The sequence below is a fragment of the Taurulus bubalis genome, assembly GCF_910589615.1.
Source record: "Taurulus bubalis genome assembly, chromosome: 3".
Taxonomy (NCBI): Eukaryota; Metazoa; Chordata; class Actinopteri; order Perciformes; family Cottidae; genus Taurulus; species Taurulus bubalis.
Window position 1 is genome coordinate 15,750,115 of NC_136591.1, and position 27,204 is coordinate 15,777,318.

The following is a 27,204-nucleotide window of genomic DNA, read 5'->3' on the forward strand; positions in this document are numbered from 1 at the left end:
ACAGTAAATAGCATGAAAGCAGACTACGATTGCAAAAGAAGGGGAGCAATTTAAGCCTCCTTTAGGTCATATTAAAGACAGTTTTAATATATGATTATTCCGTCCCCTACTGCTGTTAATAAGTATGGTTACTCGAGCAGAACATTGAAGTCTCCTGTAGTGGAAAGGCCTATGTGGGGGGTGACTCCATAAAAAAAGTCAAAGTTCATTGCGTAACATCATGTCATTATAATTGAGAGCCTGTTTGGCCTCAGGGAAAGGCCCGCATTTGTTGGCAATGAAAATATTTCCTGACAAGCTGAGCACAGAGCATGTCACGCAGTACACAAATAGAGACATGAAACATGCCGGAAAATGGCAGAAAAACAACTTCATATTTTTAGGCTGTCGTACATAAATCAGCAGTGTTGCTTGAATTCTATCAAATGGCCATCAGTGGGCGACTCCTCCGGTTGCAAAATGAGGTCAGAATTTATAGAAGTCTATGAGAAAAGTGACCCTACTTGTCTCTGGATTTATTCCCTCAGTAAACATTGTAAACATGTGTGTATGGTCTCAATCTCTAGTTTCAAGTCTTCTTCAAACCAGCATGGTGTTCATTTAGTAAATGATGGTCAATTTAGAGTCAAACAGACCATAACTCTTTAGGGCAGGGATTAAAAAAGGTCACTCCCATGGAGTTGTCCGGTCTGGGAATTGTCTGTGTTTTCGTCTTACAACTTTAACCCTTTCACAGTGGGTTTTCAGTTCGTCAAAAGTTCATTGTAACATTTTGGTCGCCTAAAAATGTTGTATGTAGCACCAAAAAAAGACTATGTTGATATTCAAATGAATTGCTTTAAATGTTGCTAGGACGGCATTGTCTCCTTTCCATCTGTAAAGGATGGTCGAGTGTTCCCTGTTCTAAAGGAAGAAAGGAAGCATTGGAGCACCTTTCCTTAGCATTTACACAATTCAAACAGCAAAGATCATGGCTGCCACTCAGATACTTCTGGGTCAATTCACCAGAAAAAAAAATGTAGCCGCAGCCCTAGTCTTTTACTATCAAAGTCCACTAAGTTGTTCATCTGTCATCATTTGTTCAATTGTCACAACAGAAACCACATTTGGTTATTCTTAAAGCACAGCTTCTTGAAAGGAACACGTTAATATTGCCAATGAAATCAACGCTCGCAGCTTTTAGTGCTTTGAATACAAAATCTTTAGGCTTTCTCATTTGGTTCCCTCAAATGCTGAGGTGTCTGAGGTTTTCTTAATTAGCTTTGTAAGTGTTGTGTTTTGCGCTTTCAGGACAGTAATAACAAATGCCATTCTTCATGTAAGAAATGCCACACACTGAAATTTGTTAAATTCCTTCACAGCTCCTGACCGATCATGTGAACCGGTAAAAGCTCGGAGACTCACGGCACAATAATATCATACAACCACAGCAAAATGAAGCTTCTTCTGAAGAGAACGACATCTTGGATTACTTCATTCCCCAATTGAAGTGTGTTTCTGAAAGCTTTTGTTTTCATCCAGTCCTTGAACACATCAGCTTGTGCCTGACAGCGATGGGTTCACATGGTCAAACACTGGCCTGGACCTTGCTTCCTGTGCTTCTGCTGGGAATGACCTGCCCATCACACAGTTCCCTTGTGAAAGTCAATAAGGGTGTAAAGGTGAAACGGGGTCAGTCAGCCTACCTCCAGGACAGTGACCTGCAGTTCCATATTCCCCGTCAGAAGGATGCGTGCAAGGTGGAGGTGGTGTTAAATGAGCCCATCACTCAACAAGTAGGAAAAGTCATGCCTCAGGTATAATGGAAAAACCCTTTTACAATGTTCCAGGCTATTTACCTTGTATAGTAAAACCGAATGGAAGGCATGCATTACGCTTCCATGATACTGTTTGACAGCGATCATGTAGGAAACCATTTAAGGTATTATTAGTGTTGTGGTAATGATGACAAGGGCTCAGTGATGGGTTGAGCAGATTCTATCATGTTCCTAGAGTCTAGTGTAACTGGCCCTCAGATCCAACTTTGTATACCCCAGCGCATTAAGCCAAGGTCAAGTGTGAAAGCTTTGTTCAGGATATTTACTTTCTGCCCTTCAACCTATAAATACCTGGCATGGAGGTATATTTCCATGTCTGCAGCAGCCTATTCTTCGGTCGATTAAAGAGAGGTATTTTGGGAAAGAGAGGGTGGAGGGACCCGTCTATACTTCTTCCTTTGTTTTCCAGGTTGACAGGCTGCCTCCGCTCTAATGAGTCTGTGCTGACAGATACAGTCATCTGCAGACTGTCCAGAATCAGAGCTATTTTTTATGCTTAAAAGTACAACACTAAAGTTTAGGATTAAACTTGGAACATTTGCCATGAGGAAGCCCACACAACATGTATTTCTTTCACATACAGTATGAGTTTAGTTCCAGATGAGCTGGGAACAATCAAGCCCTTTATATGAAGAATTGGTGCAATTGTAGGTTAAAAGAATGACGGAAACCTCCGAATTTCTGCAATTTAAGTCGTAAATTTAAAGAAAAACTCACAAATTTATGAGAAAAAACTATAATCAATATTTTACTCTCTTCTAAATAGGCCAAATTCACAGAAATGTCTCTTCACAGTCCGAATGCTTCTGATAATGTGATTCTGGGCTGAAAATCACGAGTATTTCCTTGTTGCTAAATCTAAATGCAAAGTATAACTTGCTTAGGTCATCCACTGCAGCGGGTAACACGACGTGTGACGTGTGACGAGGTTGATTCAACCTTACAAAGTGAAGCACTTTTAATCTCAAGTAATTTCTGCTTTATTACTTTAATTACTTTAATTCAATCAAAGTAATTATTTTGTTTTTTCTTGCAGTGGCCCGAATATGCAGTCATACATTTTACACTGTTCAATAAATTGCATTTCTTTGCAATTTACCTTGTGACAGTGAACATCATTTGTCAAATGTAAAATATATATCAGAGTTCAAGTCATTAAGAAAATGGTCAGTAGAGACTGGTTAGTAGTTAGATAGTAGTCTGTTCTCAAATCATGTATCATCATCTGACAAATAGCAAAAGCATTTCCTAGTAAGTTTCTTGGAAATGTAATATGAATGTAATTTAGCTTAATTATAGGGGAAATAGAAATGTCCTTCAAAGTAAAGCTACATTGTAACCCAAGGAAATATAAATTCATTATCAATTAATTATTGAACACTTTTTCATTCTCCAAATATATCAATATGTATTTTTGCCTGTGGAAATTACACATTTCATCTTCAGTTGACCTGCTGTATTCTGACTAGAAATCTAGATTACACTAACTGCAATTAAAAATCAGTAAGTGTATTGACACTATCTCTAATTAATCCATAATTTGTAATAAATTACATTGTTCTACACATGTATTGGACATTATTAGAAAAGTATAGACTTGTATATGAATTGATTCTTTAGTTTCTGATTTGGTATTAGATCATTGGCAGATAAACACTGTTAGTGTTGTTTAAATCTTGCATCCCTCAAAACCTGTGATTTATTAATGAAAACATTTTTTTTAAATCCTGGATTAATTCAAAATTTGAATTTGGCTTCCAGTTTGAACATAGTGGAAGCTGTGAACACAATGCATGCTCAAGTGTTAAAGCAAGATCATGTACATCTTGAGAGAGGAAATAACACATTTTTCCTCTTAGGAAGAAAAAGTAAAATTAAAATACAGTGCAATGTTCAATACACTCAAGTGTTTAGTTGTTTGTTACAGCCTTACTTGGTCTTGTTACCTTAATGAGGCTGGATCAATATTGCTGTGTTACTTGTATTAGTGAGTGAGTCAGCTTACTCTTTTTTTTGTCTCCACAGTCCAGCAAAAGTTACATTGTCTTTTTACATTTTAACAATGACGTTAGCTAACCAATGTCCAGGTAGTTCTACACACAGTGGTCCCAACTCTACCATGTATTTAATCATTTATTTTTTACAGGTATTTGATTGCCACTATCTGGCTGATGAGGTAAAGTACGTCCATAACGGATGTCCATTATTAAAGGAGGACACAGTCAAGCTTCGACTATACAGGTAAAACACCTTGATATCACTCAAACCACCTATTGTCTTTCTTCACTGTTGTTGCTGGTATGGCAGTATGATCATCTTGTGTTTTTTCTGACCAGGTTCACAGAGACAGAGACATATATGGAGGTGTTTTCTCTCCATGTCGACATTGTGGAACCTGAATGCAGCATCATCAAGCTGGGGCCCAAATCCCTGGAGGTTCCTGAATTTTACAGCTTCTCTGATGTCGTGGATGGCAATGTGGTGTCCTTCCATTATGAGCAGCGGTCTAGTCTGGAGTGTACCATTCATTTGAGTGGCCATGACACCCACTTGCCAGCCCACGGCCAACTGGTCACCGGAGAGCCAGAGAAAGCTACGATAAGAGGGGACGAGCCAGAGAGCTTCATTAATCTACGCCAGCAGCTAGGTAACCTTTGAGACGGCACGGCTGACAGCCGAGGGTGAAAACAAACACCCCTAGTTTACCCATAAGTGCAGAAGAACAACTAATTTGACCCAGAAATAAGAGCAGCACGGTTATCTGGTTAATAACTTTGTAAATTGTTGTCCTTTGAGTACTAATGTATTGAACCTACAGCATCTAAATAATTTCTTAGTTGCAGCACATAAAATATCAAACTTTAAACCTCCTAATTTATAATAATGTAAGTGATTATTCCCTGCCGTGTGGCAACCGATTGTTGATGAAAAGATGGCTTGGTTTTGCGCTTTAAGATACAAAAGTGAGTTTTCTCCTTGTAGAGTAAACGTAGAACCAGTTGAGTTTGCCTTTATCTAGATGTCACACTCAGTAGGTAAAACAAGAATACAAAAAGTGATCTCAAATCTGTCTGTGGTTGTGTAATTATTCAGATAATAAAGCCAGAGCAATGTGTAAATCTGAAGACTGCCTGAAGGGTCTGAAGCTAGTGAAGTTCACCAAAATTCCCTGTGATGACTTCCTTTTGATGGGGCTGAGGTATCAGCACATAGACCCTCCATCTCCAGACGTAGACTACATTGCGATCAGACTGGATCTCAAGGACACCCGGAGTGGCAGCACATATCAGGTAATTTAGCTGTTTATTTAATGCCAACACTTTTGTATTTCTTTGATCCTTACTATCACTGTGATTCTAGTATAACAACACTTTGTTTTTATTTCATCATCTGTGATAAGGGGTTTGGATAATGGAATGGAATTTTGCAAACAAAAATTGACAACTATATAGGAAATTTAGCCTTAAGTACATTGTGTTTTTCTGTGTAGTCTGAACAGGCCTGGATTCCCGTGCATATAGTCGGGGCTTTGTCCAACCAGCCGCCCAAACCGTCCTTCACGTCCATGTTTATCCTTGAAGTGGACCAGTTCATCCTCACTCCACTCTCCACTGCCACACTAGACACTGAAGATGAAGAAACTCCCAAACAACTTTTGGTTTTCAACATCACCAAACCGCCTGTGGACGGCTTCATCACCCATCTGTCCGATCATACTCGCCCAATCTCCTCCTTTACATGGCTCGATCTCAATGACATGCTCATTGGGTATCAACCTCCAAACTCCTCAAACACCCACCGCAGGAATTACGAGGTAGCGCCTCCTTTTCATGTACCATTATCTTACGTATATAATTAATTTGGTTTTATCAGTGGTTTCTCGAAATCTTTGCTATTTTCCCATACAGATCGAATTTGAGGTTCATGATTTCTTCTTTGAGAAGAGCCCATCAATGACTGTTCACATGTCTGTAAGGAATGCAGAAACGAATGCACCTAGAGTGTCTTGGAACATGGGTATGATAGCATCACATTGCAAATGCACAAGATCATTCAAACACATGGAATCAGTTGGGTTGTTTATGTCATACATTATAATTTATAATTTATTTTAACAATCATAACTCGTGTGACAACACCATGAAGGTATATCACCCAACTCATTAGCTCTTTAGCCTCTATTGGCAAAACGTTTCACCGCTCTGATCAATCTCGCTTCCAGATGCAGCAGAGCAGCTGTTTTCAGCTTTGAAAGACCCAATGTACCCTAACTCCCAACCAGAAAGACAGACAGAAAGTCAAACATTTTGCAGCCAAAGAACCAGATATTTATCTCAGGAGTTGGTGGAGACGAAAACAGACCTGAAAGAAGAGTGAATATTGGACTTATGAACAGAAACACAACTCAAATGAATGCTTATATTCTTGTGTCTGTTGTTAGTCCCATCTGAGTTTATGTGAGTGATCACAAAAAAATGAATACAGCTTTAAGACAGCATTAAGCAAGGTTTCAAATAGCATACATCTATAAGCTGTGAGACCAAAGAAGAAATAATTTCCATGGAAATTAGTGTTTACTGTCTGTAGAATATGTATATGTTCTCTGAACACAGAAAGCTGTGCACTCTGGCTTGAGAACTCTGGTCTTTTAGCTATCTTTCAGTGAGTTTCAAATTAGTATTTGCATGTACAGTATCTAAGTAGCATTTCTAACAACAATTTGCCTTCAAGGCCTTAGTCTGTTGGAGGGTCAGTCTCGGCCAATAATGTGGGAGCAGCTCCAGATTGTGGACAACGACAACCTGAATGCTGTTCGTATCATCACTGTGGACGGCTTGCAGCATGGACGGCTCACAGTCAGAGGTACGGACACAACAAAGACAAAATTACATCTTCACTTCAATCTGGCTATCATCTGTCTGTCTGTGCTGCAGATATGTTAACCCATTATGAGCTGATGCATCATCAAGCAGTGTGCAATCACCAAGGCAACAGTGGCTAGGGCTGAACAATGTATTGATTCAATTGCTAATCAACAGGCCGTCATATAAAGCGTAGATTAATTTTTTCATTAAAAAATACAAGAGTGGCATTATGTAAACCAAACTAGCAAGACTTAAATTGTGAAAATGACTGCATATCTTCAGGACCGAAGTTGGTTAACACAAATGGTACTCAGTGGTACTCAATGGCACTCAAAATAATATGAACACATAATTTGATGGCAATTTTTTTATGATAACATGTTTGTCCTCCAAGGACGTCAGAGCAAAATTTTAAAGCGATGCACAAGAGTTTAAGTGAAGTGACGTCTACTCAGGTTGCATACTATGCCAATGATGGGAATAGTTCAACCAAAGAAAGATGTTCCCTTTTGCAGGTTATTTCATTTAGATAGTTTTAGTAGCATGTAAGAGCAAAAGTATCTAGTATTTAACATTTAATTAAAAAGCAAAGATTACAGGATATCTGAAATAAATATAATATAGTTAAATTAATACAGTTTGTGTCTAAGTGTTTCGTTTTCATCACATTTACTTAAATGTGTCAGTAATATATTGATATCATCACATATCCAACGTTGTTTTTATCCAGGGGGAAAGGGATTTATGTTCACTGTCAAGGACATTAAAGCAGGCGTGGTTCGATATCACCACGACGACAGCGACTCCACCAAAGACTTCATCATCTTCCGCATCACCGACGGCCACCATCAGACCCGACACAAGTTCCCCATCAAGATCCTGCCGAAGGACGACAGCCCTCCGGTTCTCATCACCAACATGTTGCTTGAGGTGTCTGAGGGCCAGATGGCTTTACTGAGAGGCTCCACCCTCCAGGCTTTAGACATGGACTCCAGCGACGACTACATCCTCTTTAACATCACCCGCCCCCCACAGGCAGGGGAGGTTATGAAAGTGCCAACATCAGGGCTCACAGGTCAGACGGATGGATTTCATTTTCTCATTTCACCCTACATGGAGTTTGTTTTAATCATTTAATAATCAAATCATGCCTTGTGTCTGTTGGTTTAACCCAGGTTATCCTGTCAGCCACTTTCTCCAGAGGGACCTTTCTCAGTCCATGGTTTACTATCGACACCTAGGAAACAAGGTGTTTGATGACTTCTTTGAGGTGGTGCTGTCAGATTTCCATGACCCCCCTAACCTGTCAGAGCCTCAAGTGAGTAACAGCAACACACATTTAAAATAATCAAAATAGTGATTTTGTGAGTTAATCTTAGACAAGAAAGGGGACCATTTCAATTTAAACTCCATGATCATTAATACATCCGTAACAGGGGGTGTTAAGGACCCAGATGCTGTACCACAGGATTCCAGAATCGTTTCGACAAACTTTATTCCAGGCAGATTTAACAAAACACAAACAGTCCAGGATCAAATCCGACAGGAACAAAAGGGAGCTGAGGCAGTTCTCGACAGAAGGCTATGGCGGTGTTCCGGGGCAGAGACAAGGCGGGGAAGTGTAAACGGGCAGGGTCGGCAACAGGAGAGCAGTCCGAGGGTAATCGCTGGAGGGTCTGGCATAAGTGCGGAGAACGGTCTGGCAGTGAGTGTGAGTGAAGCTGGGGCTTATATACCAGAGGGACTAGGTGCTGCAGAGTGGACAGGTCAGAGTGCCGTTTAATTTGCTATGCGACATCAATATGTGAAGGAGGCCACATGAAAGATAATTCTGTCCCCACTTTAGGGGGCTAGGAAGCTTAAGATAAAGAAACAATATGAACTCCAGTTAGTAGCTTGGTTTATTTGGTAAATTTCTAGGTGGCTAGTTGGCTTCGAAGCTACACCATAAGCCCTTAACACAGAAGTATGAAGTAGCTTAAAGGTCATGCTAGCAGCTCTGTGAGCTGTGCATAGACTCAGTGGTACTTTGAGCTAAATGCTAACATCATGGCTAGCATAATCACAATGTAAATGTTAACATTCTGAGGTTTCGCTGTTGATCTTTATCATGTTCACCGACTTAGCTGACATTTGCTAATTAGCAAACACAAAGAACAGCTGAATGTCTGTACAAAATGTTGTGGCAGTCCATCGACCGTCAAGACATTTGACTAAAACCAAAGCTGCCAACCTAAAGATTACCAAAATCATGGGAACCATTAATGGCAACAAAATCCACAATACTACAATGCACAATACTATGGGAAAAAAAGTCCATAATTTATGATTAAAATGTACTACTTTGCAATGAAATTTCATTTTTGATCATGATTTCTGATTCAGTGATTCATCTGCTTGTGGTGCAGGTGGTGGTGGTGCACATAGAGCCTGTTCCAGACCAACCACCTAAAGAGGTTCCTGGTTCCAGTCGGTGTCTTGTGATCAAAGAAACAGAAGTGGTCCATATAACCCGACAACAGCTTCACTTTGTAGACCAGGAGTCTCCAGACAGTGAGCTTACATATACGGTTACTACTACACCTTTCTACGCTGGTCCTCACAGGTTAGTATGCCTCACTTTCAGAGAACACAGTGGACACCAAACAGTGGGAAAACAATCAGTCTGAATTTTGTGCTGTTGTCTTCATGAGCAGCAGTCCAGATGCTGGGAGGTTGTTCTTAGTCGACAGCATACCCAAATTCACCAAAGACTCCAATGCACCGGTGCTGAGGCTCTTCACACAGGTGACTCTTCTTTCTTTTTTTTCAGGAAAGCTTTTTAGCTAAATGCATTGTAGCTCACAAAAAATATGTCATTTTTTTTTATTTTATATTTTTTTCTAGCATGCAGTGAACTTCATGAAAGTAGCCTACATGCCTCCAGTCATGGACATCGGCCCTTACCCCCAGTATATCCAGTTTGTTCTCTCTGTAACCAACCTCCTTGGCAAATCAGTCACTGGGATCTGCTTTAACATCACTCTGGTGCCAGTGGACAACCAGCCGCCACAGGTGGAAATTACAGTTTTTATTGTAATCCATTTAATGAATTGTTACCTAATTGATTGTGTGTGGATGTGTATATATATATATATGTATATATATATATATGTATATATGTATATACATATATATATGTATATATGTGAAGTGTGGGTGCGTTCTGTTTCAGGTTATTACCAACCCTCTGACTGTAGATGAAGGAGGGCAGTGCCGGCTCGGCCCTGAACACTTGATGCTGTCAGACATGGACTCTGTGGAAGAAGCCCTGCAGGTGGCGCTCCAGAGGGAACCGCAGCATGGAACTCTGCATCTCGGCGGCCTTCCGCTAAAACCGGACCAGGCTTTCACTGTGCTAGACCTAAAAAGTCTTAAAGTTAGGTCAGACATCTTGCTTCAGTTGTTTCATGTGGCCGTAGAATTGTATCCTCTCACACTGCGTCAACAAAAAAAAGTGAATATTGGACTCCCATTCATCAGATTGATAGAACCAAGACTCCTATATATGCTAATGTTAGTCTGTGTCTGCTGAATAGGCAACCTCTTGCCAAATCAACTTAATAAGGTTGTGTTCTGTCAAACATAGCTTATTGTAGAGTTATGCCCAATTTTTATTTTATTATATTCATTAAAAAGTTAATTCAAGTTGTGTGCTGTGAAAATAGCTTTTTATATCCCAAAAGAACAAAAAGACCAACAGCACCATTATTAAAATAAGCAGTGTTTACAGAACATCTCAATTTAAACTCAGGCCCCAGAGTAAGAATACCATTTCTCATAATCATAAACGGGGTGGAAAGGCACAGTATCAGTTCTTCGCTGTGTGAGTCAATAGATAAACATATTTCTTGCAAATCCTGATACCAAGATTGCCTGATTACCTGACTGCCAAGTGTCACCAGCTGATATTTTAATTAAATTAGGATGGACTGTGAGAGGTAAGTAATCAATTATTAAAGCTGATGAGTGCAGAATTATTCTTTTTCCTTTAATCATTGTTGTTATTATTATTGATAATAATAACAATACATAATACTTTAATTATATAATATTCATAATATAAATTATAAAAAAGCAGTAAAACCACGACACGACATAAAGCTAGTCTGTAAAAATGGGTTTTAAGAAGTGATTTTAAAGAGAGTATTGATTCTGCGAGCCTGAACTCCAAAGTTGAGGGGCCCTGATGGCAAAAGCACGGTCACCTTTCGTTCAAAGCCTTGACTTTGGAACAGCTCCAATCTATCTGAAGATCTGGGAACTGGATCATATGGTTTCAACATTTCCTCTATATATATGTTTGTGCTAGACCCAGACGTGCTTTAAAAGTAACCAGTAAAATCTTAAAATCAATTCTAAAATGAACAGGGAGCCAGTGAAGAGATGCCAAGATTAGGTTGATGTGAAGTTGTCTTTTAAAACCAGTGAGAATTCAAATTACAAACATGTTTATTTCAACAATCAGCAAATCTTAATTTTGTTTGTCATTTGTCAAATCAGGTACAATCACGACAGCTCAGAAACTGTAGAGGACCACATTGAATTCACAGCGACAGATGGCTCCAATTCAGTCAGCTTTGTCCTGCAAGTGAAGGTAATATAAACTGATTTACATTGTTGCTCCTTCTTTGCAGTCAGAAAAAAAGAAAGTAAAAACGGTACCGCGAAATGTTTAGCTCGCAGTGACTTGAATGTCATCTCCAGGTGTTGCCCATCAATGACGAGGTACCAGTATTGGTGGCTGGTTTGAAACCGGTTCTCAGATGTGCAGAGGGACAGGAAATCATCATCACAGCTGAGTACATCTACGCTACTGACGCAGACAGCGACAACAGCAGCCTGACCTTCCTGATCGCCCGGCAGCCTTATCATGGCGTGGTTCTCCGGAACTCCATCGTGGTTGATCGCTTCATTCAGGCAGACATCACTGCGAGGATCATCAGCTACAAACACACAGGTGGGCAGCGCAGAGTGGGCTTAAGGCTAAAGTGCTTACTACTAGTCTTTGTCATTATAATTTACATTTTGTGAGCTCCCTTCCCTAAAGTTGACAGTTTGTAAACTGTCAACTTTCAGCAGCTGCAGTACAAACATATCTTTACATCTGTTTCCACAATCAAAGAGCCATATTGAAGCCCAAGTTTTCTCTTTCTTTAATGGCACAACGTTACTTATCCATTCCATTCTATTCTTGATAAAAATAATAATAAAACATATTAACTTGCTGAATTATTGTTTAAGCTCCTAGTGTTGAATGGATACTTACGGTAAATATATTGGAGAGATAAACAAGTAACAACCCAGTAAAGTAGAGACGGTCTCTAAACATACTTCTTATGTTTGTGGTTTCAGGACTGGAGATTGGACTCACTCCTCGCCATGACACCGTCACCTTTGTTATATCTGATGGAGAAACGGAAAACTCTGCTTTATGCTGCGGTGAAGAAAATCCCACCAAGACCAGAGACATGACTCAACTACGACACAGTCTGCCTGTGTATGACCTCCAGATCACAGTGTTTCCAGTCGACAGCCAACCACCTTCACTAACAGCAGGTGGGCCACTTTTAACTCAAGTGGTGTCCAGGTATACCAGCTCCGTGTGACTGTGCTTCATTGACATTTCCCTCACTCTTTACACTGTTGGCTAAGTCTACACCTCCAATACTTTTTTTTTTTCAATGGAGAAATGTTATCATGTCATAGTGGTAGAAACACAGGTGCAATTAAGTACACTGTTCATGGCTATGTATTATTGCCGTGCATTATTGTCATGAGAGAGGTCTATTAGCATGAAGGTTTTTAAAAATTGGTATCTGTGACAAATTAAATTGAAGCAATATATTGATATATATAAACTTTAAAATATTTCAAATAAGTCAGCAGTTATACTTATCTTAACTAGGCGTTGCTGAATTAATTCTGCTAATTTGTTCAATTTATTTTGTTTTGCTCAAAATAAATACTTACTGCCATTTTAGTACAAAGATACAAAAAACCTCAACGAACAGCGAGCTTGTCCTATCCACAAAAACCTGTATGCACACACTAACAGCTACATTTTAGTTTTTACGGGATTCATGGGAGACCAAACAGAGTGTGAGAATTGGACTCAACATACTAATGTTGCGCTGTGTCTTTTAAAAGATTTAAATAAGCCAGTGTTTGCTAAAGCTAACGTATTTGCTTGTTAACTTAATGAACAGATGTGGGTGCTTTCAATTGTTGTGGAGCTCTACTTAGCCCAAGTGGCCAAAAATGTAATTCATCGATGAATGCAATTTAAAATTGTATCATTTTTGTTTACACCAACAGTGGATTATATGACTTTGTGAAAGTTCTCTTTTAAATTATTTATCTTTTTACCTATTTTAGCTTCAGGACTAATTTCTCAAACCCAGGAAAAGACTAAAACGATGAAGAGTTTAAAATAGGCTTCAATTCAGCAGGTAGCTCTTTGTTAACTTGTTAGCCAGTGTAGTTTATTATTCTCAGTACACAAAATGGAGAACCCCTTAAAAGGATATGAAACTTAACTGATGCTTTGCGTCAATTTACAGATATGAAAACAAACGCCATATATTTCTAACATATAATTTATAAATTCCAGAATCACCAGAATTACCTCAACAAAATATGATAAATAGAAAATAATTTAAAGATTAAAATAGTTTAATTTGACCCATGACCAATATTAATACTGTGGTCAGTTGGTCAGTTAAGGTTTTTTTTTAAAGCATGATGTTTGAGAATGATCTGTGCTTTTTGTTTGTTTGTAGGCCACATATTTACAGTGGATGAAGGTGGGTCTGCCCCAATAACTGCATCTCATTTGAAGGCCTCTGACGTGGACACTGCTCTGGACAAACTGGTGGTCAGTCTCATTTCATCGCCCCAGTTTGGCTACATTGAAAATGTCCTTCCCAGTCCTGGTTTTGAAAAAAGCAACACAGGCATAAGCATAGGTAAGCATTATGATATATAAGCATTATGATATATATATATATATATATATATATATATATATATATATATATATATATATATATATATATATATATATATATATATATATATATATATATATATATGTATATATTATCATCAGAAAGGGGAAACAAAAGAATATTTTTTGTGTTTTTCTGTCTGACCTCCCTTTTCCCAGCTTCCTTTTCATACAAAGACATCATTGACGGCCATGTGAACTACGTACAGTCCAGACACCAGAGGATGGAGCCCACAGCTGACCAGTTCGTGTTCTGTGTATCAGACGGCAAACACAGCTCTGCCCATGTCCCCTTCTACATTATCATTAACCCGATAAACGACGAGATCCCACAGTTTGTGGCTCGGAACATCACAGTAAGTTTCTGTGCTCTGTCTTACTACTGATCATATTTTGTTAGTCCGACGTTCATTGATGTCCTTCTGTGATGAGGTACGAGAAGGAGAAATGAAGCAGCTGGACTCATCCGTTTTACATGCGGGGGATCTGGATGTCCCCAAGGACAGCCTGCTCTTCAGTGTGGTCAGAGCCCCGCAGCACGGCAGCATCGTCTCCCACGGCGGTGAAACGTCAGCCGGCAAGAGACGAGAGGCCAGTCCTCAGTCCCCTGTGGTGGACTTCACAGTGACAGATCTTTCAAATGGTACTTCTTCCATGGCAGGCCTAAAGCCGTGTTTCACTCATAGTACTGAAACAAAGAACAAAGTTCAGGTCACTGATTATTAATCTGTAAAGATCTGTGTAGCTGTGGTCTAAGTCTGTGGTTTAAGTCATCTCAGTGCTAATGCTGCATTCATGTACAATGGGAAAGATGATATTTGAGTTTCCCCCTGGAAACTACAATTTACCTCATCTGTCAGATATTACAATTCTGTATCTAATCAAGCTGTGTCTTAGCTGCTCAGTCTTGTTAGTTTGACAATCATTTATAACAGTCACACTAATAAAAAATGAGTTATGATACAGTCACACTTTACCAATATGACACCATAGGGACAGATTCAGATTCAAGAACACTATAACATGATGTTGAGAGACATCAACTCAGTACCAAGTAAGTAGCACATCCAAACACAAGATAACTAACTAGGTTAGACCACACTGCCGTTCCATAGCTGTGCACAAAACAACTTCCATCCCTACACTTGTCTAGTCTCTCTGTCTGTCTATATTCAATGAAGGTCAAACAGCATGTTGAGTACACTGGGTTTTCCAGCAGTGTTTTAGATGTTTCACTTGCTCTCTGACAGCCAGATATGATTTACTGTATGTCATACCATCATAACAATCATAACAGTTTTCATAAAATGTGGTTTTCTTTTCATGTAAATATAGAATTTACAGAATGGTCAGTCGACTCAATTGGTTCAAAGTCATGGAAATCAAAAATCTGAATGAACTCAGATCCTTACTTTAAAATATTTTTTTTATAAGTTCCAGGATTTGTATGACGTCAACAACTAAATACTGACATGTGCCTTTCAATTGAATAATCAGTTTTTATCCCATCAACCATTGTCCACGTCCAGCACTTTGAGGGGGACGAGGGTGGATGATCTCCCCTCCCCGTCCCCTAGGATCAGAAAGAGTGCAGGGGCAGAATATGTCAATCTGGTCTGCCTGACTCATTGACGGGGCCGACTGTGGCTCAGTGGTTAGCATGCTTTCGATCAGAGGATCGGTGGTTCGAGCCCCGGCTCCTGCTAGTCCATGTCGATGTGTCCTTGAGCAAGACACTTAACCCCGAATTGCTCCCCGGTGGTGTATAGAGCAAAAATGTAAGTCACTTTGGAAAAAAAACTTCAGCTAAATGAAATGTAATGTAATGAGCTTTCAGAATCCCTGCCTCTGAAATACCAGTAGCCTAACTGAGCTAGCCGTATGTCAATAAATCTGTGGTACTGTCCATGGTGCTGAAGTAGCAGTTGGAATAGAGTCCGGCCCTACTTGGATCTATGGATATTCTAAACTATGTGGATTGAGGACCAATACAGAACCAAAAGTGTTGTTTAGTTGGATGGTTAGCTAGTTGAGGGTGAGCGGAACAAACCAGGTCTGTCCCCCCTGTTTAAAATGAGCATATCGCCTGCTATAATGGCAGTAAATAAAACTGATAATAAATCTGTATGATCGTTTGTGTTTAGGTATGGATCTGATGTACATGCACGATGACTCAGAGAATACGGAGGATAGTTTCACCATTCAGTTGAGTGATGGCAGGCACCAACTCCAAAGACAAGTGATGGTTAAAGTGCTCCCAGTCAACGATGAGGAGCCACGCATCATCAGGTAACATCTTCACTGCAGTTCCTGCTTAAAGTGAGTCTTCACAACATTGTGGGAAAGTAGCTGGACCATGTCTCAATCCGCTTTCCCTCAGGAACAATGGACTGGAGGTGGAATTGGGAGAAGCCAGGCTTATTTCCAGCGTTACACTGTTTGCACAGGACGGTGACACTCCTTCTTCAGAGGTCATGTACATATTTGACAGTGTTCCCACCCCAGGACTACTTCAGCTTAAGGTTGGTGCAGTGCTGTCAAAAGTTAAAGATGCACACTAGATTGTTTATACATGTTTGTACAGTAGCCCAGAATGGAGGAACAATACACTTTTTATGTTACCTTAAAGCTACGGTAGTTCTACGATACGCTTGGAAAGGGAGGGGTGAGCGCAGGGGTATTCAGTTGGTTAAAATCTGCAACCTCGCCACTAGATGGCACTAAATCCTACACAATGGGGATGTCACTTGTAAAGATGAACCCACAGAGACGTATCACCAACTCTGCAGTTCCATTCAGCTTTACATAGTTTTTAGTCTCTTTTAGCTCATTGTTTTGGTATTCAGGCAACACACTTTTAAAAATGTCCTTTAAATTAACATAGTGGAGCATTTAGCGACAAGAGACAGATGTTTCCCTATGGATTTGGGAGAGACCGATGCTTGGGTACCTTTGGTTATAAATAGTCAGAAAGGTGTTGGCCAGAATAATTCCCATTCCTTTGGGATATGCTGCTTACAGCTATCACTGTAAATACTGCAGTGACACTGGGAGGTGTTGTGCCTCTGTCTCAGGAAGGTCAGGGCTGGAGGACATTGACAGCGGGGACCAACTGCACCCAGGAGATGGTGGACATGAACCTCCTGCGCTATGTGAACACAGGCCTGCACGGTGCTAAAACACAGGACTTCTTTGTCTTCTACTTGTCGGATGGAAAGAATCAATCACCCTCCCAGCACTTCCACATCTCTGTCAAAGATCTGGAAAAAGGTACAGGAATTCACTCTGCAATTCTTCATTAGTAATAGGTTTGGTCCACTTGGGATGTGCTTTTGACTGCCCGGCCACACCGTGTTCCCCTGCCTTCTGTCCACTGATAATTCAAACTAATGGGACTCCGTTTTAACTTAGCCTCTCAATGACTCCTCAACCGTGATTTCCAGGAAACATTGCCATGTTTGTGAAGCCGGCGAACGTTAGTCGTGGAGACCGCATGGTTTTCACCACGGACGTGCTGTTGGCCACAGACGGAACAGAAAAGCCAGAGGAGCTTCTGTACATCATCACCAACCCTCCGGCTCATGGACACGTAGAGTACATAAAGCATCCTGGACTGGTCATCTCCACCTTCAGTCAGATGGATATAGCAGCCAACCTTGTGGCTTACGTGCACGACAACCGAGCCACCACACCCACGGAAACCTTTCAGTGAGTCTGGAACCCATTTGGATTATGAATTGCCATAATTATTTCCTTACATGACGCAGTTTTGATGTCACAGCTGTTGTACAGGTGTAATAATTACATATTACAGAATTGGATCCTATGCTAACTACATGGCACAGTAATAACATTACATCTACATAGTGTATTGACATTATTACTTGCAGTCAAGATGTAATTAGTCAGGATATTCATGACAAATAAGTCTTCTTCCTAGTTGCGCTGCCCCAATTCACGTCACTAGCACTGCAAGCATATGGAACCTGGATTTAGTACCACCTCCTGTCACTATAAAATGTTGTTCCAATAACTGACCATAGAAGAATGGAAACTAAAGCAGAGCCACTGGCAATGACCCTGCTACAGTTTGTAAATATGATGACGTAAGTAAGTGTGCGCACACATTTTGGCAATGGAAGTACGAGTGCAGTAGCTTGCCAGCTATGCCAGGACATTAACCAACAAATATGGCAAGACCCTCAAAATTCTAAAAGGGTTATAAGACGTTGAAACAAGCAAGATGGTTTTTGAAAAGATTAACTATGATTTTTGAATTGTCATTAAAATGAGGCAAGATTCAGAATCAGAATCAGAATCAGAAAAACTTTATTTACCCCCGAGGGGTAATTAAGAAGGCAAAGAGCGGCATATAAAGAGATTAAGAAACAAATAAAGAAATTAAGAAACAAACAATAATGGATGAAGACAAGGATAGGAAAGAATTATACACACACGCAAAGATGAGGAGGTTCTATGATAAATAAAAGGTGCAGGTGAATGATAAGGTGCAAGTAAATATAAGTGAAAAAAATAAAAATAAAAATACAGTTATGTATTTAAATAATAAATAGTAAAGAATAAACAAATAAATATATACATATGTTATAGAATTGTGTTATTTATACTAATACGGTGGCAGACCAGCTGCTAGATGCTAAGTGAGGGAGTAAGTGTGATTATGTGATTATTATTTATTATTATTATTATTATTATTATTATGTGATTATGTGAGAATGAGTCATAGTGTGTGAGCAAGCATGCTGTGTTAACATACCTAAAGCCTGGAGCAGTTACATAACGTTTGCCACATCAAACTTGAAAGATTTGAGCGCTAACAGCTCAAATTGTCGAAGAATTCTTGCTCATATCCATCATCTCACGTTTTCTAGTTCAATAGGTCTCGTCATAAACTGTTCCCAAACTACGTTGTGTTTCAAACATTTCATAGATTTGAATGTAACTTAAAACAAGATGTGCTTGTAGGGCGAGCTCCATCTCTTCATCCGGAATAATCTTGTAATCAGTGAGATCAGTTGTGTAGGTTGCACACATTCACATCAGCGTGACAAAAGAGCAGTACACATGTTTTGAGATACGAACGGTCTAGTAAAGAATATTTGATACCTGATCACATTTGTTCAGAAGCCTAACATCAAGTCTGTTGTATGTCTTGCCAGGTTTGTTGTGAGTAATGGTAAAACCAGCCGAAACGGAAGCTTTGTGATCGCAGTGGAAATGGTGGACCGCATCCTGCCGTCTCTGTCCTCCAACAAAGGCCTCTCAGTTCCACAAGGCTCCTCCATGATCCTTGGTCCTGACTGCCTGGTCATGTCTGACCCCGACACTCCACCCAGTGCCCTGACCTTTGTCCTTCTTCAGCCTCCACAGTATGGCCGACTGCTTTTAGGAGGAACCACACTAACTGCTGGCTCCAACTTCACCCAGAGAGAGATCCATGAGCTGGAGGTAACTTACAAACATGACGGGGGGCCGTCACAGATCGACCGATTTGCCTTTACTGCCTCCGACAGCACCAAACGGGGTTTCCTGCTGAACGGGCAGCTACACACGGAACCTGTATTCTTCACTATTCAGGTAAGTAAAAACAAGGAGCTTGTTCTCCAGCAACCTCAGCTGGTCACAGGATGAGTTATGTACTGTGGGGCTCCCAGGTCAGTGAGCCAATGAGAAGAGAGTATGATACACAGGTTTACTTTTGCGTCCTTTTTTACATTAGAAATGTATTGAACCAGATGTAATAATGTTCACGATGGTTTTCTGCACAGCAGTCGTGATGGTCACAAGCTACAATGCTAAATGCTAAAATGTAGCACAAGTACAAATTAATAAAGTTAGCAAATTTAAGTTGATGTCAATTATACAACAATATCTATGTGGAGCTTACTGGTCATACCAGAAAGAAATATCAAATAAGCTGATCAACTACACTGGTTGACGTGTCCATGTGGCCAGTAGGCTTTGAATGCTAGTTAGTCCTGATGGGCAGGAGGCACCTTGCATCAGTGTCAATGGAAGTGAATGCGTAAATGATGATGTGGTGCTAAAGCGCTTTTGAGTGGTCGGAAGAATAGAAAGGGGCTATTATTATATTTATCATTTAGATAAAAATAAATAAATAACAATAAGGGAAAACTAAAATAGGCAACCCTTTCTCTCCTAGGTCTAGGTTGTACCAAAACAGAAACAAAACACAACTAATAGTTACCTAAGTTTTATATTTAACCATGAATTCTTTTTTATAGTCACAACTATTGCTCACGTTAACTCCTTTCACAGGTACATCTATTCTTTATATTTGGCCTTACTCATGGGTTTTTAATTCCTTTAGAAACGAGTAACTACAATAGAAAAATAAAGAATGAAATTTTTTAAATCTCCTACCAACTCATGATGAAATTATACTGATACTTGAATGCTTTTGTAAAATAAAACGATAAGATAAGATGTTCTTTAACATTTGTGTTTATCATATGGGCTATGTCACATCATTTCATAAGTACCAAACTACCTTTTCAATAATGTTCATGTTCATCAACATTAATCCATTTCTACTTTAATACCAAACCATTTATGGTTTCAGATCAAGCCTCTGGATAAGTCTTGTCCTGAGGTTGTCAAGCTGCTTCCTCTTTGGAAAGCAGAGCCTCTCGGCGACGGACGACACGGGATCTATGTGTCATCTCGAGAGCTGAAGGCCCAAGACAGTGATAGCAGAGAAGAGGAGCTAATATTCTGCATTGTTCGACAGCCCTACTTTGGTTACCTAGAAAACATGACCACAGGTCGAGAAATGCCTTTTATTGCTATCTGAATCACAGCTTAGTTTGGAATGGAAAAGTAAAGCTTGTGTTTGCGCTTGCAGGTGGTTTTGTACCACAGCGCTTCTCTCAGATGGAGCTGAACAAGAGAACTATCGCCTACATCATCAACCCGGACAGGGAGTCTCTCTCAGACAGCCTGGAGTTCACAGTGTCTGATTCTTTAGGGAACACGGGGCCCCCTCACATGTAAGGAAAACCTTATAACACGGATTTCTGTGACATCTTTGAATTCACAGTTCAGTCTTCACCGTGCTTAACCGTGCCTTTGCAGACTTGAGTTCAGCTGGTCCAGCGTGGAGCTGTCTCAGCCCGAGTACTCTGTGTGTGAGGAGCAGGGAGCCATCTCGCTGGACCTCATCCGGATAGGAAACCTGGCAGAGTCTTCATACGTCACTGTCAAGGTCTGCAAGCCAGCAGTTGTTAAAACCTCTCTAAACTCACTTCATACGTACATTGAACTTAACCTTTTTCTTGCAGATTTTCAGACTGTTTTTTCTGTCATGTTTCTTTATCATAGGTGAAGGAGGTGACTGCAACAGCTGGAAAAGACTTCCGCACAAGCCCTTCTTCCCTCATTCAGTTTGATCCAGGTAAAGTATGTCCTCATTGTTATGTTTTTTATGATCACAAATTTTACAAATAATGTCTGGTTTACGACTCATGGTTATACTGAGCCGGTTGAAGCCTTCTGTGGCTTTGGAGGAGATTTGTCTAGTCTAAGATGATTACTGATGATGTCCTCAGGGGAAGTTTAGGCTTGAAGACTATTTAGTTCCATTGTTGGAAGTGTAGGATCCAGTGTTTTGGGTGCTTGACTCATACCAAGTGACTAAAACTCAGAAAATCAGGGCTGCTGCTTCGATCGTTATATATTCGAAGGTTTATTCTCAACCTTGATCGTTCTCAGCCAAATATCATGCATGCAATCTACTCACTTGTCACAGGGATCATTTTTGTATCACTTGAAGAAATAAAAAACATTTTAGGGTTTTCCCATCGGATTTTGAAACAAACAAACTCAGCCAGAGCTCCCCGGGCTCTTCACAGCAGCCAACGGCTCCTAAAATGTTTATGATGCCTTAAATGCAGAGGTCCCTTTTTATGTATATATCTGCATGTATATGTATATGGTACAAAACAGACAAAGCCACAATACCTGAGACCTGCACCAGCGCTTGGAAAAGGTTGTGATGGTCCTGTCCTGGGGCGACTGTAGCTCAGGGGGATGAGTGGTCGTCCCAAAACCGCAAGGTACCCGGCTCGATCCCCAGTCCCCCCATAGCTCACATGTCGAAGTGTCCCTGAGCAAGACACCCAACCCCCAGCTGCTCCCCGGGTGCCCCAAAGGGCCACTCCCCAACCAGGGATGGGTCAAATGCAGAGAAGAATTTCCCCAAGGGGATTAATAAAGTGCATGTTTCTTATGTTTCTTTGTAGGAGTGTCCACAAGGAGCTGGCTAAGCGAAATCATTCAGGATCACCTTGAGGAGACTGTGGAGATGTTTGAAGTGCTGCTGGTCTCCCCTGAAGGCACAGTGATCGGCAGCATCAACAAAGCTCAAGTCACCATCAGGGACTCGGGAAGCGGTAAAAATAAACCATAGCCATTTATTTTGAACATCTTATAAGATACTTTGCAAGGTTGCATTACTTCACATATAGGTTTGACTGTATGCACTGTCCTGTAAAACATCACCACCAGAGTATAATATTTTTGTAACAAGATAGCATCATTCTGATCAAAAACCTTTATTGATGTTTATCTAAAGACACTACTGTGACTGTTAAAACCTCAAACACCACAGGTCAGCCTAGGCTGCACCAGGATCAGGAGGCTCCTCTTCTTGTAGGGAAAGAGGTTCGGTCAGACACGTACCCCCAACATGGATCCATTCAGCTAGAGAAGCTGCCCCTTGGGACAGAGTCAGTGATCTGGACCCGTGGAGACAGCATCTCTAGGCCTGGTGCACATGTCCCAAAAAAGAAACTTGAAGTTATGGGCAACCCGAAATCTGTAAGTACCTGTTCTTGTTGACCTCTTCCTTCTCATCATGACTCTGTTACAGCTTAAACTATCTATAAATCCTTGCTGGTTTGTATTTTAGATTGCACCGTCATCAGTTTTTCACAACGGGACAGACATCGTTTACACGGTAAGCAGCTGCTGATACTAACTGATCGAACTGTAAAGTCAGAAGAGTCTTCATTTGTGTTGTCTCTTTAATTCCAGTATCATGGCATCATGCAAATGCAAGTAGAGGATGACACCTCCCCATCGAGGAAGAGCAGAAAGGCTAACATCCGTGTGGTTAGCAGGGGAGCACAGACACAGGTGCCAGCTGTGCTTACTGAGGCAATCTCAGAGCCTCACAGAAAGATCTCAAAACCACAAAAAACAGCACTGGCTAAAGGACATGTGAGTACAAATGTTACTGGTCCTTTTCTGCTTCTTGACAAATGTGTGTAGTGTTGAGTCAGCAAAGAATAACTATCTCCAGCTTTGTGACCGGGGCCACCTGGATTTGCCTGATAATCAAACGAATAGCCATTTTATGTCTCTTCATTGCTCTCTTCATTTCAAGAATGCAAAGATGCATTAAACTTGCTTTCTTTCTAAGGTTTAGCAGGGGGCATCTCCTCTGGTTGTATAGAAGTCTATGAGAAAATGACTCTACTTCTCTCTTGATTTACAGTAAACATTGTAAATATAAGTTTATGGTCTCAATCTCTAGTTTCAAGTCTTCTTATCATACAGTATGATGTTCATTTAGTAAATTATTAAGGTCCCATTTATTGTCAAATAGACCATAAAGCAGGGTGTGCTTCATTCAGGACTACCTTGGTATTACAGGTCACTACCACCTGTTTATTCCAAACACTCTATACTATATTTATACTGTTTTAGTGTTTATATAAAACGTCCTAGCATTTCAGTTAAAGGAACACTGAAGACATTTTTTTTGTGAATTTGTATGGCCGGTAGACTAAAGCTGATAACACCATACCAAAGCCCTGTGTGCCAGAACTGATGGGACTCCTGCATTTCAACCAGACAACCAATCAGCTCTTTCACTGCAATGGTGTCTCCTGGAAACCCTGGGCACCAACTGATCAGGTATTAAACTTGACCTACTTGTAATAAGCATGCACTAGTTCTTTGCATCTCCAGGAGAAAGATGTCTGACGTTTGCAATATTTTGTAAGTATTGTTATCGTCGCTGTCTGCCGGAAACCTTGTGTCTCCATACTTCTGTGTCTTTCAGAGTTTTACAATTATTCAACCAATGAAAAATATTAAAAAGCGCTTGTGATTACATTTCGTAACTCCATTCCATCCTCAAACTAAACTGTGTGTTAAATTATTTCAAAAATCATAGGCCTTTCTTTATCATTTCCCGGAAAATTACAGTTTTCGCCAAACTGCGACAATTTGTTCCTCATATGCAGTTGAAAGGTTGAATCACTGTTAATCTTGACACCAACATTTCTAGCTTGAGCTGAAATTTGCTGATATAGTGCTATATAAACTGATGAGAAAGCGTATTTATTTGCCATTGTGGACCAATTACTATGACATGAAGCCAATAACTGTGATATGATCTTTTATATTGATTTTGGTTGGAGAAAAATACATTTCTGACACAATTAAATAAATATCAGAGATGTCGTTTTCTAGACCATAAAGTTTCTCAGATCATCAGGATTAAGTCAAGTGACATAATAATGCTTGAAAAGTAGTAGATCTAGGATAGAACCTTGAGTATCTCCAAATGGAATGTTTAGATAGATATTCTATTTGCTTGACAAAATATTGATTAATCACAAAAATAAGTACTTAAAAAACTATTATACAATCATTTACATTTGTCATCCATTTCCTCCTGAATCACAGATGGTGAGTGCTCAGATGTGTAGTCAGGGTTGGACCTTTCATGGTGGCTACTGTTACTCCCTCAGCACTGAGCACAAAGTCACATGGAGCGCAGCTAGCAGGGCTTGCAGAGAGAGGTACAGTTTAACACAGCGCTTGGTTAAACACACGACAAATTGAGGCAGAAAATATGCTTCTGATTAGTTGTCTGTCATGCATGAAACACTATATAATCTGAATTATATGCACTGTGGCAATTGATTTCAGATACAACGGCACTTTAGCAAGCGTTCTCTCTAAAGTCGACATGGACTGGCTGTGGGACTTCAGCGGAAGAAAACCATTTTGGATAGGTGGGTATCTCTGAATAAATCGTTGCAACACCATTCAGTTTTATATTTTCATCATTAAATCTATTTTTCAATGGTAGATTAGAACTTCTTCACTCTAACTAATGCACTTTCCTCCTACTGTTTAAGGCCTGAATGACAGGGAGGGCCGAGGACGCTGGGAATGGGCGGGTGGTGAGCCGGTCAGCTACACTAACTGGAGAAAGACGCCTCCTCGGTCCAAAATGAAGGGAAACAAAAAGTGCGTCTTGGTGTGGAGAAGGGCAAAGTGGCAAATCAGGGACTGCAAGACGAGTAAAGGTCATCGCTTCGTTTGTTCAATAAAAACTTGATCTCAACAGTGTTTACAGCATCACAGCCATGAGCCACTGTGTTGTTTCAGAAGGAGGAAGGATTGATCCTTGGAACATTCAAACTGCAATACCAGACAACTTTCCAATTAGGATCAACAGGAACTTTGCTGGAACTGTTTATGTCATTTATAACTATTGAAAAATATAGTTTCTAAAAAAGTAACCTGTTACATTGTTTACGCTGCATTTATTCTAATTAACCACTGAAAGTATTTGTTATATACAGAAGGCCTGCGAGGCAAGTGAGAAAAAACTCTGATCCATTTTCTCAGTTTGATCGAAACTTGTTTCTCTCCTGTGTGTATGTATGTATTTAAATCCAGTGAAAAAAATTAGTGGTCAGATCAGTCTCAATATTAATGAATGCACATGAAGGGTCATTAAGAAATGCGTTTGAAGATTAATATATAAATGATATCAATGACGGTACCACTTGTTTCAGAAGTTTGGATCATTTCGCTGAAGCTAGCGGTCTGAGTCGTTTCCAGGACACTATTTCCACCTTGTTCCCCAGTTCCCACCCTGTGCAAGACACACCAGTATAGAGCGGTGCAGGGATGACATATTGTGGTAACCCAAACTCGGAAGTTAGCATCCCACTGGTTCCTTCGGCAAAAGCCAATAGGATTTTTTCATTGGATTTTTGCAGAAAATAAGCTCTGTTTATAATACTTACACATTTTGTTCAGCAAGATACTCTTTACCAATGAACACCATTTTGATGAATGCATTTGGCAGGAGAAAAGAACTAATGCTCAGGCTATAAATGACCCACATAGGTCGCATGAGCAGTCTACTGACGTACTTCATATTGTAAAATATGTTCAGCTTGTGTGAACCACACTAAATTTCCCCTTGGGGATTAATAAAGTATATATTCATTCATTCTTATGTCAGACATCTGACAATAGACCCATTCAAAGAAACATTGCATTAAGGAAAGGAACAGGAAGTCAACTCATTTCTGGGTTTAAGGACTTATTCCTTCAACTGATTTTTCCATTTTGAAAGTAATGCATTTGTGAATCAAGCAGTATCATCGAAGTCTCACAAACTAATGCAGTGAAGTTCACTCATGACAAGCAATTTGTTAATACAAATTCACAAACCTTTTAAATACATATATTTGAGGATTTCTAATACAATAGATATGTCTGTGTGAATCAGAAATATATTGTGACTTTTTTTTTTTATATGTAGATTTTGTTAACATTCATATATAATAATATATATATTATATATATGTGTGTAAACTGAACAAACATGTTGTGTAGAGAGACATTTAAATTACAAAATGCCTTTGTGAATCCCTCTGTGTGCATTCATTAAAATTTAGACTGATCTGACCCCATAAAAAAGGTTTTGCCATGAAAATCTGTCAAAATTCCTAAAATCTGTGAAACAGGTAGACAACACAAACTGTGCATTACAAAGTAACTTTTTTTCCATCTGTGGAAAAAGGTGAAAAGCCTCTTGTGGCATATGTGTGAATATGATAACAACAAAACACTATCCCGGCAAAACACAGGAGAGAAAAAAACTAAGAACAGACTTTTTTTTCTCACATGCCTATCTGGGCTTCCGTAGTTATATGTGTTAAAGTTCGCAAGAGATTTATAAATAAAAAAATTGTGTATTAGTGTATTTTCCTTATTTCAGACAGAACCAAGGCTAGGTTACCAACAAGTGCCACCGAGTCACTGTGTGTCAATTGGTCCGTGGTGCAAATCATTTCTTAAATCTGCTTGTTGATATTGTGTATTATTTGCAACATTACTGAAGGCACCCTGTGTCCAAATCTAGTGCCACGGCTTTTATTATTTGATGTTATTGTGCTTGCATTGTGCATATTCCTAAATTAATTTGTGTTTAATCAGATTACTGCAACACACATTATTCCAACAGCTTGGTTTCCATGTCTACAGGCAAACTATAATGCAAATGCCATGTGTATACTGGTATGTGTTCGTGATGGGATGTTGGGGGTGTAAGGGAACCCAATGCACAGACATGACAATTTAGAATGCTTTATTTCCTAATTTGTCCCCATTTAAA

General features: G+C 39.9%; 1 protein-coding gene across 1 annotated transcript; it reads left to right on the forward strand.

Moving 5' to 3' along the window:
- Positions 1–1,553: 1,553 nt before the first annotated feature.
- On the forward strand, positions 1,554–27,204 carry frem1a (Fras1 related extracellular matrix 1a; the record flags this gene model as incomplete). The annotated part of the gene is made up of 36 exons (XM_079216180.1): positions 1,554–1,796; positions 3,964–4,058; positions 4,154–4,464; positions 4,911–5,107; positions 5,308–5,631; positions 5,726–5,834; positions 6,549–6,680; positions 7,413–7,757; positions 7,858–8,000; positions 9,091–9,287; positions 9,379–9,469; positions 9,569–9,736; positions 9,897–10,105; positions 11,225–11,318; positions 11,429–11,681; positions 12,077–12,280; positions 13,504–13,689; positions 13,890–14,086; positions 14,163–14,373; positions 15,875–16,019; positions 16,111–16,252; positions 16,805–17,000; positions 17,174–17,438; positions 18,911–19,328; positions 20,335–20,536; positions 20,617–20,761; positions 20,847–20,976; positions 21,093–21,165; positions 22,013–22,162; positions 22,381–22,589; positions 22,681–22,728; positions 22,806–22,991; positions 23,559–23,690; positions 24,468–24,583; positions 24,714–24,799; positions 24,926–27,204. 36 exons carry the CDS (start codon positions 1,554–1,556, stop codon positions 25,126–25,128), a joined length of 6,555 nt encoding a protein of 2,184 aa, XP_079072306.1. The 3' UTR covers positions 25,129–27,204.